This window comes from Rutilus rutilus, assembly GCF_951802725.1.
Source record: "Rutilus rutilus genome assembly, chromosome: 18".
Lineage (NCBI taxonomy): Eukaryota > Metazoa > Chordata > Actinopteri > Cypriniformes > Leuciscidae > Rutilus > Rutilus rutilus.
Genome location: NC_140231.1, coordinates 25,063,103 through 25,077,696, shown reverse-complemented (window position 1 = coordinate 25,077,696; position 14,594 = coordinate 25,063,103). Strand labels below are relative to the sequence as shown.

General features: G+C 37.2%; 1 protein-coding gene across 1 annotated transcript in view; it reads right to left on the bottom strand.

The window, feature by feature from the left end:
- Window positions 1-14,594, bottom strand: part of niban2a (niban apoptosis regulator 2a) — a 29,596-nt gene that overhangs the window by 14,508 nt on the left and 494 nt on the right. The window contains exons 2-5 of the mRNA XM_084387607.1: window positions 9,313-9,443; window positions 7,333-7,461; window positions 7,007-7,112; window positions 5,768-5,935 (exon numbers count right to left, since the gene is read on the bottom strand). Of these exons, the coding sequence (XP_084243733.1) occupies window positions 5,768-5,935; window positions 7,007-7,112; window positions 7,333-7,461; window positions 9,313-9,443 (534 nt within the window). The remainder of the gene's footprint in view (window positions 1-5,767; window positions 5,936-7,006; window positions 7,113-7,332; window positions 7,462-9,312; window positions 9,444-14,594) is intronic.

Sequence of the window (14,594 nt, the reverse complement as noted above, 5' to 3'; positions counted from 1 at the left end):
AAATAAGGTCAATAATAAAATTATGCAGTATTATTAAAGTGTTTTTACAGGGGACCATTTGCACCAATAAAACAAGCATATGGTAAAATCAACCAGCTTTTTTTTTTTTTTTGCTGGTCCAAGCTGGTGAAAAATGGTAGACCAACTTGGACCAGCAATAAATCACTCCAAAAACACCATTAAGTGGGTACAGCAAGGAAGAGGAATGGATTACTATATTAAGAATGAGTTGTGCTCAAGGAAAGGACCTGCACTAAAAAGACCTCATCTTTACTTGGAGACCTCGACATTTAAAGGCACACTATGCAGTTTCTGTTTTTCTCAAACAGCGACCCCTAGAGTCGCTGTGGAGTACTTGTATTTAATGTTACTGTTGTAAATACCACTTCAAGCAGAGCCGTCTCTGCACTCTTCCGACCGCGCTTTCTTCGTTGACTGCCATGATTCACGTCTGAAATGCGTGCTAGTATCTTCCATAGAGGCTGCTTCATATGTTGCTGACGAATGTGACATCGTGCTGTAAAGCAAGTCGTGATTCTTGCGAGATTTGGCGGGGCGCCACCTCTCAAACCTCATTGCTGATTTTGCCAGTGGCTTCCCCACCCCCCCGCTTTGCTATCGGGATGATTCGCCCTACTACGAGTTTGTTAACCATCGAAATGATTTTGAAGCTGTTATATTAAGGTATAAATCTTGCATAGTGTGCCTTTAATAAGAGTCTATGGAAACTACAGCTACCACCACTCAAGCAGAGAACTCCACAAGGCTTTTTGGAAAAACACTTAAATGATGATATAATTATATGGTACTGAAGTGAACATGGACTGCTCCATGTAGGACCATTTACGTAAACGCTGTGCATCAGATCTGCTGAAAGGAACCCAATTTGCTATGTAGATAACAAACGCCAAACAGTCACGCTCTCTCGCTGATACTAAAAGTCGATCTGACCAGCTGTTATTTGGGGAGATTTGAGTCTTTTGGGACATTGATGACCTTTTTGAGTTGCTTTCCTGATGCCAGCAGGAAGTGAGTGTGATCCATAAAGTTACACAAGGAAAGACAAACACAGATGGACATGAGCAATGTCAAGCTGCACAAACACTCACAAGACAGGAGCTGATGAGAAATATGTGTGTACTGCAGTGAGTTTCAGATTGGCCAACACAAAGACAGGAAGTCAGCAGTGAGAGATGGAGCGTAACAGTCTGTCAGGAACAGGAAATCCACTCAGCGTTCGGTTTCCAAGACTCCAAGAGAGAAAGAGAGAGAAAGAAAGAGACGGACAGAGACACACACAGAATGGAGGAAAGTAGAAAATAACTAGCTTTTCTTGGCATAAGCCCCATGTGAAAACACTAGATACGTTTGTCAGCAGTCTGTTTGGAGAAAGTCCCTAGAGTTCTGGGCTCGATAAAACAAAATAACCCAAAAATCTGTATCATGCCTCCTTGTCCCCAAACACACACATCCACTGGTAATATCACCAACGTGTCTGTGTGTGTAAAAAGAGCTGCCTGCTCTCGTTTTCTCCAGCGAGCTGGCAGGCCTGAGAAACTCAATGCAAGAGTCTTGAGCAAAAAAATAGTACATATGGTAGAGTTTAGCGTGGGCTTCCTCTGGCACGGGACCGCGCGGTGGTTAGCCGAGACTCCTGGGATGGCTGGTTCCCAGGATTGCTCTGCCACCGCATGTGCGCGCGCTTACCATTACGGTTTCGTTCACTGGTGCATCTCTTATTTGGGTCAAAAGCACAAGAACTACACGAGTTTCAAAAGAAATGTCTCATCTCTGAACCAATAATGAGAACCCAAATACAACATATTAGCTTTTAAAATGACATTTATTTCTAAATCTTTAGGAAGCAAAAACAAATAATCCCGCCATTGACTGGCTTTTACAAGTAAATATTGACTACTTTTATATCAAAATTCACAATATAAAGTTTTTTACTTTTGGTTTCAGTATAAGTGTATAGATAAATATATCTATGTCTATAACTAAATCAGTTTAAAGGGGCCATACAATGTGTACATCAAATGTAAAAAAATCTTTAAAAAAATTAAATTAAATAAAATAAAAAGATTAAAAAAAGTTAAAATGTACTATGAAAACTGTAACTTTCAGAATGTAAAACTTCCACCCCAGGAAAAAAATTTAAGCACCCCAGGCTAATTGAAACCAAGCAGAAAAATTATTGAAAAAAAAGAAAAAAAAGTGAGATTAATATACGACTGCCCACATTTTTACACCAAGACACCTACTCACTGTACAGAGACTTGTCCTGCCCAGTAAAGGTGGGGTTATAGACAGAAATAAGAGAGAAAATAAAACATTTCTCTACACGGATGTGCATAGTTTTTTTAATTGAATGAAAGTGAGTAGAAAACGTTCATGCAAAACTAAATTGTGATTGTTGTTTTTTTGCACAAGAAACCTGAGTACATCACCTTAGGACAGTGGTTCATCAGCAAACTTTTTAATAAATTATTTAAATAAAAATACAAAAAAAAAAAATACTAAAAATCAATCAAAACTAAAATAATATTTCTTTACAGTCTGAAAATAAGCAGCATTATCATAATTACAGCAGAAATGGCAGAATTATCTTAGCATATATGGGAAGCATCATACTAGCATATCTAAGTCACTGCTCTTCAGGTTCGCATGTGGGCGTTAACTAAACAGATGGTCAAAGGGTGCCTATTACTTAGTGCAAAGGACTGTTATTAAATTTCAGCTGAATTCAAAGTGTGCCGTTTGATGGTGTATTGCATCTGTCAACAGTGTCAACAAATCCATATATGAAACTGAAATTCTCCTCTACTTCAATTTTAAAAACCTGTTTGTTTTCTTTCTGCCATGGGTCTCCATGCTACGATGTCATAATGGGTGTGATGATATGACTGATTACCAACTGTCCCAGTTGCCGAGGAGACAGGACTACAACAAAACAAGTGACTAACAACCACCACAGACCGTCAGAACAGTGACTACAATACAATTACTAGAAAAAAAAAATGTTCAGAATGCAAAATTTGCACTGAATCACCAATGGTGTAAGCTTTCCATTAATTTTGTCCCATTCCAGAAGGTTAGACAGATCAACTTAAACATGTATTGGGATCATACACAGCCTTAGTTCAAAGTCTGATAGCTAAAATAGTGTGCATCTGTGGTTTGCTTTATCTCGCACACACAAAGGCCTTTCATAGAGCTAAGATAGAGAATAATTCACCTGGATTTTGTCAATTGCTGCAATATAACCCAAGCATAATAAGCACCTGCTGTAACACCACAGCTTTGCATGTGGTTGATCTCTGCCCCTCTGGTAACCCCCCAGCCAAAACAAAGAGCTGCATTCTCACGTTTGCAGAGCAACTACCTCAAGTCATCTGTCCTCGGCTTCAGGGATTTCGCAGAGCCCTTCCCCGCTGCCTTAAATGCAAATGATGTTCACTGTGTAACTTCTAGCACTCATGACTATGTGTTTTGGCCTGTTACCGAGTCAGGCACTGTACCTCACCTTAAGATTTGAAAAAGCCTGGAGGCAAGCTAGAGATCTCATATGTTTACCGTACATATTGATCTGGGATGAAGTCCCTAGTTACATGTTAATTTTAAATCAATATGCGAAACGGGCTGAGGAACAAAACTTCCTCTTGAAAATGAGTCAACATTCCTCATCTTATTGTGCATGATTACAGTCCACGCTGTTTTAAAAAAGAAAAGGAAAATAAGGGCTACATAAATGTAATAACTTGCTTCACCTATGCTTTTGGTGATGTAAGCTGTGCAAACTATTGAAACAGCTATTGTTTTAGGCTCTTATTTATACACAATTCAGTCATCTAAAGCCAACCGTACAGTTTAATTGAAATACAAAGTAATAATAGAAGCATCACCATTTAAAAATCAAGGTTAAACTAGCTTTTTACTCAAACAAACTACTTTCAGAATCAGCTCCAAACAGAAAAATCAAACCCCACCCCAAAAAAAAAAAAAAAATGTCTCCTGTTTGTCATAAACATGAAAAATGTTTGCATTATTTCTGCAGGTAATCCAGCAGGAAGGTCACCGCCCCTGGCAATTCAAAAATCAAGTTAACAAGACCAATCTCTGACTGAGGAGAGCAGGAAGGTCTGGGTTTCCTCCAAGTGGACGGACAAGTGTGAAGGAATGCGTGAGCAATGTAGGTTTACGGTTTATTAGACACACCCCCTAATCATATTCAGCAGTCTCTTGTCACATCCCAGTGAGATACCAAGAGGTATTTGATGTTATATATCTGCGTAAATTGTATGGTATCTGGTTTTGAATCATTTGTGATCCACAAAGATAGTAATTTGCTGTCATGTCTTGACAAGCCCAACTGAGAGTGCCTCTGATCTACCTCAGGGCATTATGGGAAGGTGTTGACATTTGGTCAGAGGATATTCAGTTAGAAGTCAATGACTGGCAACATGTTGAAGCTATGCTGCTCTGCAAGTTGTATTTATTGGCCGCTATCTTAATTGCACAATTCCTCCTTTTATTAGTTTTGCAACGTCGACAGTGTAACATTCTTTCGAAAAGTAACATTTTTGATTTAAACCTTTTATGCAGCGGTAGGAATTATTTTTTTTATAATCTTAATAACCTTGGTGGTGGTTGAGGAGATTCCACCTTCCATATGAAAAGCGCTTTGAGTAGGCCTATTCAGAAAAGCACTATATAAAATGTAACAAATTATTAATAACTACATTTAAAAATGTTTAAAAAAAAAGAAAAAAAAGAAGTCTCTTATGCTCAGCAAGGCTGCATTTATTTGATCAAATATACAAGACCATAATATCTTACTGACCCCAAACTTTTGAATGTTAGTTATATAGTTTCAATGGCTTCTGATTGGCCTAAATCACTTCTTAAGTCAGCGCGTTCTGACCTGGTACGTGCAAAATACCGGTAATCTTCATTCCGTGTTCACACAGCACATATACCGGTAATTTACTGGTAATGCTACAACTTCACTCACTGATAAATTACAAGAACCAATTTACCAGTATAGTTGAAAAGTTCCTGTTCACACATGATCTGTTACTGGTAAGTTACCATTAAAGACTATATGTGTGAAAGGGGCTAATATCAGCGCATTAATGATGAATTCAAATATTAATAATAATAATTTCACAGTTCTTGCATGGGATATTTAACATCGGTTAAAATTACAACATCCTCCACACCTTAAAGTAATTTCAAAGGCATTCAACATTTCAACCTGTGACAACCTTTTTCCCCCCTCACAAACACAGACACACACCCTGTTGTGTGATTTGAAATATGACAATGAGCCAGAAGATTTGTGAGGGTGGAGATAAAGGTAATACAATACAATGAATTATTACAAAAGGCATTCAGGGAATTCTTTAAATATTCAGCTAGAAACTCTATAGATTATGTTTGATTGCAGGGAGGAAAGACAGTCAAATCTTGTTGTAGTAAAGTAAATCAGAAACAACTGACTACACAGCAAATGTTCTCGAATAAAGCTCGGTTTTAATGTTATTTTGGAGCACAGTAAAGTAGTTGATCTGGCAAAATCTACTTCTACAGCATTTTTAATTTCCACAAAACACCACAAGAACATGAATCACCGTTTCCTGCAAATGTGATATAAATGAGTAAAGTAGATAAGATAGATCTTTTTAAAGACTGACAAAAATGCATATTTAAGTTTTTTTTCAAACAGCAGGACTTTGTTTTGTCATTGTTTGTGATAGTGACTCACCGTTGTTGGTGTGTCTCACACAGTCCTGGAATACGGCATGCCACTTCTTCTGTTCTTTCTCTGTCATCACGCAGAAGTAGTGATGGCGGGCATATGGATGCCATAGGATGAGGGGAAACTGAGTGGGGCACTTCAGAAATGGGGCACTTGCCACTTTGGCCTTTGTATCTAAAACAACAGACACAATACAAGAAGATGAACACAAATTACACTGAATACACTGTATACAGAAGTATAGTCTAATCATCAGAGAACTCATTCTGCAATTTATCCTATCCATACATAAATAAAATAATGCATATTATATTATGAGATCAAATAAGAACTTTCTGTAACACTTCACTTAGAGCCTTTATATTTACTGCATTATAAAATTATTAATGCATATAAAAAAATAATGCATTTAACTATGCCTTGTGATGCATTTTATGGTCTCATGAATATCTGTAACCACAGTTATAATACTTCTGTCAGGACCACTAATCGTCAAATACGATTCGCAATTGCATACAGTTAGGATTGGCTGTATGGTTCTGTTCAAGAACTCCCATGCAGCCTAGCATGGATAAGAGCAGGGAGAGCAGCAATAACCCCCTTAGGGTAAACACAACAGAACCAACATGAATGTATTGCAGATATCATTAATTCAAGATTTTAAAGTACAACATAATTCAAGAATTTATTCTGAGTCAAGGGGAATCAGAATGCCATACTGACTGACGAGAGGAGGAGCTGGAGGGATGGAGGAGGGTAATTCGCTCCTGATAAAACGTGATAGCTGTTGATAATACTGAAGGAGCTTATATATGCATACAGTGATAGGCGTCGTATTCCTATAGGTAGACGTGGATCAGCAGAGTGTCAGCTGATACGAGCTTGACTAACGTGACCTGCCAGAACTGACGCTGCGCTTAATTTATCTAATTATTGTTAAACCTTTAGATGAAAACATGACAAAAACAATTTTAGATGTAAGGAATGTGCAAATCTTATAATGCATTATAACTTTGGTTACAATTATCTAGAAATTATACATTGCATTGTAACAAACATTATTAATACCTTATGTATTATACATAAAAGCCTAACCCTAATGTATATAATGTAATTTTTAAACCCTACTTGGACTTTTAAAATAATTTTCATAATTTAAAGTAATCTTTTAGGATTACAATAGGATTTTCTAAACAACGTTTTTTGTATCATGTAATTTATATATCATATTAATTCATTTCTCACCACTCAAGCTATTGTTGAGAAGCTCCAGGTACTCCTCCATAGAGGTTAGGGCTCTGTACCCGGCACAGTTAACGACCCCTTTGGAGTGTAGACCTCGATCATGTGCCTGTAGAGGAAACAGACTTTTCAGAATCCATCTGCAGCTGGGGAAATGACATACAGTACATGTCCACTAACAGCAATGCAAATTAAGTGAGGTCCAATAATGCAAGATTAACATTCAGATCATTTTTCTTTTGTTTACATTTAATTATCTGAGCTTGGTGTGTTTGTCGTGAACATAAAAAAAATAAAAAAATAAACCACACTCAGCGGTTTACACTCACCGCTTTGCTCTCGTACAAGCCGATGTTGTAAGAGTCGCCCACGTACAAAAAGCGACTCCTCCATTTCTTGCTCTCTTCCAGATACTGAAACAGACCGCCGGAGAAGATGGACTTGTTCTTCAGAGGGTCCTGTGGTGGGAACAAACACATTTTAAATGAATGCGAATCAAAATCATTGTACTAGATGAAAGCATGACTAAACAATAGAATGAATGATGTTTAAGAGACCAACATGAAACACTCCCAACAGTCTGGAATAACAATAAGGCTAGCTGAAGATGTGTTTATATAACATTGATCTCAGTGATACAGCCTAAAATAAGAAATGGGCAGAGCAACTGGTACATAAAAGGCATTCAAGGTTGTGTTATGTCTACAATCAAAACCACAGCTTTCTGCTAATGATGCCAAATTTACCGCCGGTGAGTGAACATGCCTTTGAACATGGTTAATCGGTTAATCTTTGAAACCAAATCCCCAAAAAATAGACAAATATTTTCAAGTTCAGCTGTACAATTGAGGGACCTGAAAAATGATTGTGCACAGTTCTTGAGAAGCGTTTTTCTTGGCTGTAGTCTCGATTTCTGTGTTGAGTTGAGATCAAATTATATCATGGACAGTTGATAATTGGAGAGGTAGGAGACTTTGTAGAGAGTTTAAAAACTCAGCAGTCTTCAATTGTGAACATTTTCCTTTCTCATTGGTCTCCAGATTAGTTAAGATAACGGAGATAACCGGGGGACTAATTTTCTTCGCAAGATCATCTCTCAAGCCCAATTCAAACTGACAGTGGCTGTTTACATGCACACCTTTTGTTTCAATCAGAATGTATTCATTACGATTGACGAATCCGAGCGTAGCGTTTCCATGAACGATAAATAAAGTGATCGGGTTGATGTATGTGTTTATATGCCACAAGCTTCTAATCAGAATTGATTATTTGACATGCACACTGTACGAATGTACAGAGTTTCCCGCTGTGTGAGCAATTCTCCTAAATTGTTTTTTCTTTGTTTTGAAGAGCAGACTTAATATTTATCTATTTTGGGTCCAGATTAGGAACCGACGAGCACATGAACCGTTATGCCACGCTGCTTATATTTATCAAACAGTAAAAACACCCCTTCCTGCGCCCCAAACAAAGTGTCTGTGGATGAGAGTATGAAGTGAGGACTGATGGGACTTCACTTCACAGACGATGAAGTGGTAGGAGAATACATTTTTTATTTAACAACTGCAGCTCGTTCCACGCATCATACGTCATTATGCCACTTCTAAGTCATTGCACATGCGCAATCTGTCGACCGGATTAGAAAAGGAATAAACCACCCCTTTGAATCCGTTTTTTTTTTTTTTTTTTGGATCGAGCTCAATTGGATCATTTAAGGTGTTAACATGTAGGCTTTTCAGTCCGACTGAGCTGTCAAAAACTATTTGAAACATTTTTCCACGGCAGAAAGCTGGTTTAGGCTCCTTAGACCTGCTGAGAGTAATAAACAAAGAGAGTAATCCTCAAAGTTTATTTGTGAGCCGGTTATGTTGTTAGTTATGTCAATATTCATAACTCAAGTCAGTGGAAATGTGGGTTGGCACCAGCACCAACATAAATGTGATTGAAAAGGAGCATGAGAAAGTCAGAACTACCCAAGATCCTTTGATTCATGATTTGGTGGAATGGTGACTGAAGTCTTTATGTGCTTTTTGTGTGTGTGCTATTCGGGTTTCTGTTACGGCTATTTAACTTGTGCGAAATTTGTTCCACTTCCTCTTTACCGACTCCATGCCGATAAGCAAGACCACAGAGAGCCTTCTTAATGAGGAGCGAAATGGCAAAAAAAAAAAAAAGCAAGGAGGCTTATTTCTTACCTCATTTTAACCTGGGGGGTGGCGGTGAGGAGGGGGGTTAACCTGGTTTCTTTGCCATTTCATTTTCGTTCTGGGATGTAAAGGTGAAATTCATGGAAATATGAGGGGCTTTACCTTTCTATGTAGTAGTTGTGTCTGGACATTCCCTCCTCCTTCGATCTCAAAGCGCACACTGTTGAACAAAGCCACGGCGTACTGCTGCTCGTAAAACCTCCCAAACTCTGCCATCACGGCACTGGTGCGGGCTAGGTTGGAACAGACACACAGGAACGTTAGATTTTAAGCAGGACCGCAGCAGAGGAAAGAAATGATCACCTTTCAGCTGCAGAGTTTACTGCAAATTGCAGGTTGCATTTGTTGGAGGTTACTCTGATTGTTAAATGTTTATACCACCATTTAACCCAATCACAAAATGTTAGAAACCTGTTAAGTTAGTTTAGTCTTTTAGTTGTGAAATGTTCCCAATAGCAATTAGGCAAGATAACAACAAAGATGCAAACACACACAGTGTGTAACTTGATCCAAGATTCTTAGTTATATAATAATAAATTCCTTTAGGCCTATATTCTATTAAAAAACACAAAGTAATTTAGATAATAAGTTAACAAAAAAAAAAACCCATAATTTATAAAATACACTGCCATATGAGATGTAAGGGATTCTAATATCACGGTTCAAATGACAAATAACAACATTAACCAAAATAAACATCATGATTTTTGGGACAGACTGTGCAATCCTCACCATGTATTCTGTTGCGACATCATAACAGTTATGTGGAAATATATAAATATAAAGATCAGTGTAAATGCTGATCCAAGCTTTCCAGAAATTCAATAGGGTTAGAACACAAAAGGAGGTCAACAATTAAAGGGCGTTCTTGATAAAAAGAGAAACAGTTGCAAAAACAGTCAAGTGTGGAAATACACAAACACAGACACAGTATGAAAATACACATTAAAAATGAAAAGACCTGAGCCTGCAGGCTTATCGAAGCTTTATGAAAAGAAGATGGTGCTATTAAGAATAATTTGCTTATATAAAGGGGGCAATAAATGGAAAAAGTGACGCATGATCGGAGGTGATCACATTTGAATGCCATATTCAAAGTATCTTGGTCTAGTTTTACAGCAAACGATAGGCTATCCTTGGTATTTCAAATTAACATGTTAAACAATCTCTTGAGGCATGTTCGCATGCATGTGAAAGGAGATGCCTCCATGAGAACAGGAAGGAACAACCTGACAAGGACGGAAAAGGAAGGCCACATCTGATGTCAAACTAAATTTATAGTACAGCGCTCCAAGTACACATGGCCTTCTGGGTATTTACATTTACTGTACCATGGCCTAGGTCTCCAAAGGAAAGAATCTTTCCACTTGTACCTTTTTTTCTTAAGAAATCCATCAGATTAGAAGCTTCTTGTTACAGGAAATTTGACCGTGAAAAGCATGTTGTTTTGTTTGCATGAATGCAGCAGCCGACGCGTCTGAGGTAGACCGTCTTCTAGAAGACCCACTATTGTAGTATTAAACTAGAATAACTTGTAGACTCAGTTTGCTTTGGCTCAGCGTTGACTATTCCACAGTATTCATTCACATGTATATTTGCAGAGAGCGTTTATAGACGTTCAATCGGCACAAGGAGGAACAGGTATCGGCGTCGATTCGCAGGAAAACTACGTTATCTTCAGAGGCGCTTAAATTGAATGCCATTGCGAACGCAGCACATCACGTCACTCGTCACATCTTAAGATGGGTTTCACTCGGAGTGTGGACATTAGAGTAGTGGTTTTCAAACCTGGGGGGGCTGCAAGGGAATGCTAGAGGGTCTGTAGAAATGTTTAGGAAAAAAATTATAATAATAAAAAAATTTATTTTAAGATACTTAAAATTGATTAAAATAAATAAATAAAATAAAGTACTGTCCCAGCACAGTACTATAGTGAGTATAAAAAGGTAATAAGTTAATAATAGCCACTAAATATTTTCCAAATAATATTTACACGTGCGTACACACACACGCCTTTGGGAAAGGGTTCCCTCACACAAAATAACAGCTGCATCATATATCATAACAGCTGGTTCATGGCATCTAAACGATTAAAAAAAAAAAACGCAATAGAGCAACTACCTGTAAGGAGACTAAAATAAACACACATACAGTTGAGACTAGTAGCCATTTTGCAATCTAAAAAAAAAAAAAAAAAAAAAAAAACAACAGGTCAAGTGAGGTTAGTAGGTCAGACACTGTTTTCAAATAAAATTTATGATTTTATATTTACATAAATTCTGTTTTTTCTTTAAAAAACATTTTACATTTGACCTGTTCCTTTAAATTATTAAAAATGTATTATTTTTCATACATTTTTACACAAAAATGTAATTTAACATTTTAAGTTAAGTTCTTTACAAAGAGCACAGCCTTAAAAAGTATGCACTCTTTTTCTGAAGAAAAAGTACATACTTTTGAGTGTGTATTAAAAAAAATAAAAAAAATAAAAAAATAAAGAGTAGACAAGCTTTGAGACATAACATCACGTCATTAAATTGCATCTTTAATGGACACTTTGTCTCATATTTACACACATCCTGTCACTGTAAACTGTCCTATTAATCATCTTGTCACAGTAAAAATCCTTCACATTTAATTTAACACTTATTACTTATTTTTAATAAAGTAGCAGCACGTTGATGTGCCAGTTGTGTGTCTTTCGTGTGGAGAACTCTCCACTTGAACATGGAGTTGAACATGAACTCTTCTCATGCGTTTCTATAACGGATCTTTATAAAAGCCCACATTGTTGTTGCAGATGAAATATTACATAGATATCAGGTTAAATGTTGATTATTAGTCACTCAACCCCCTAAACCACTCTATTTAAGCCACTCTGTTTTGGTTTTGTTTTTTTTAACACTTTTTATTCGTGTTTGTAGTCCTGAAACTAATCCTCCTTCAAAGTAATGGGTTGTGGGCGATTTTTATGGAAGCTTGTTTACGCCACAGAATAAAAAAAATCTGTAACTGAAAAAAGTAACTGAAAAATCTGAATTGTGAAAAAAAAAAAAAAAAAAAAAATTCAGAATCTCGCAATAACTCACAATTGCGAGTTTATATCCCAATTCTGAGAAAAAAGTCTGAATTGTGAGATGTAAAGTCACATTTCAGAGAAAACCAATTCTGAATTGTGAAATAAAAAGTTGCAATTACCTTTTTTATTTTTTATTTAGTGGTGGGAACAAGCTTCCATAGTTCCGTTATAGTGTGCACGGATCTACACTTCGAAAATACAAGACCATCCAGGGACTTTTGCCATACCCTTTTCAACATCCTATGCTTTGGGACACACTTATCTCACTATTTAGGATGGATAGAATGCACATAGGGATACAGGGATAGTTATTTATGCATTTACGCAACACCAAGACAACTGTACAATTCAGACACTTTTGCTGAAAAAAAATAGCATATAGAAACACATTATCAATTGGTTATAATTTTTCAACCCACTCTTATTGATGCTACCTAGAATACCATAAGTCATTCTTTGACAAAACTTCATCTGTTTGCCAGTTAGATAATTGTATCTCATTGCTGGCTTCTACAAGTCCAATAATCTATCCATCCATTGCACCATAGCGAACAAAGACCAAAAGATGACAAACATCCCCTCCCGCATGCACAGTCAGCAGATTAACCCTGCACTGTCCATGAAATTGATAGAGGGAGTGATAGACAAGGGGGAGACAGATGTATGAGGGCATGAGGACACCTTGAGAAGATCCTCCCTATTACTCCAAGACATGTTCATACTTGATCTTACTCTTAAGAAAACATCCAGCCCTATTAGTCAAATAGTTCACGAGGGAGGTCTAAAGAGGAATTTCCTGTGTTCAAACCTCCTGTCAACCTGCTGACCTCCTGTCCATCTACCACAAACATCTTCATAACTGCTCCTTAAGGGAGAGTCTATGGGGGTGGCTTTTTTGTCATCTGAAGACCAAACATCTTCCCACAGTTCATTTCAGAGCAGTGGAATTTCAGGAGGGCTGAGTCAGCAGATCGCTTTTTATGACATCAGCAAAAGCGTCTGCATGAGATCCACCTGCATTGATCTCACAGAAATATTTCTCAGAAATGAGCTTAGAACGGGACAATTATTTCATGAAGTGGCAACTCCTCAAGTGACTCAAGCCTATCATCATCAGTGAAAGATCCAGACTCGTACTTCAAACGCACACAATGAAACCTATACTTGTGAACCAGTCCTGACTTGTTAAGAGTGTGAGTGTGTGTGTGTACATACAAGGTTGTAGTGATCCAATATTTCCAGTCACAGGCAAAAGAGCTTTTGTTATATCCGAAAGTTATTATGGGAACATAGCCTATCTTTTGGATATCATTCCATTTAACTTCTTTTGGCGGCTTTCCACAACTAAAAAGAACTCTTTGTTCTAAAAGAATACTTAGGCTTTATCTATCAAGACTGTTTACACTCATAGATCTTTTCTAGGATTGACATGAGGGAAAAACTGGGGGGAGCACAGTAACCACCACATACGTCACAAATTATGGACTGGTAACATTTCCTTTCCCACGTGTCAGTTTGGTAGCGCAGGATATCTATGAAATGTTCATGGAAGTTTCTAGAAAATCTCAAAAAGCCTTGTTTAACAAAAGTATATATAAACATAATTGCGGTTTTCCAAATGATCTCTTCGGATAAAAACCTTTAATGAGAAAAGCATAGGCCCATTTCTATTAAAGAACGTAATTATTTCCCATCATATTGGGAGAGGAATTAACATATGGTTCTAGTGGAGCATGTCTCTACAGGTAGAGGATATTTACCAGTTCTCTAAACCAACTACAGGGACCATAATGCAGACAAAAGTACTTTATTTATTTATTTATTTATTTATAGTTTTAGCTATTTTATTATTATCATTATTATTATTATTATTAGAGTAAAAATTATCATTTGTGGACACAAAACTATACTATTACAGGGTTTGAAGATAATATTAAATCACTCATAGAAACACTGAGTGAAGTTTACAAAGAGGAAAAACAGTTTTTGCCAAAGGGGTAAACGCTAAACATGGCACAGGAAGCCGATTCGAAAAAAAGGATTAGCAATAGCAAGTGTTTTTAGTATAAACATTATTACTCAATAATGTCGCAAAAGGTCATTTAAACCAGTATGTGTATACTTGAGGCATTAAGGGGCGTTTACACACGACGCGTTCTTACATTCCGTCGTGTTTAAGTCACCGCGTAAAATTCAATTCTGTCATAATTTACTCACCTTCATATTCTTGCACAGTCTTGTATGACTTTCTCTATTCCGTGCAACATAAAACGAGTAAGGCAGAAAGTTATGAACTGACAGTCTC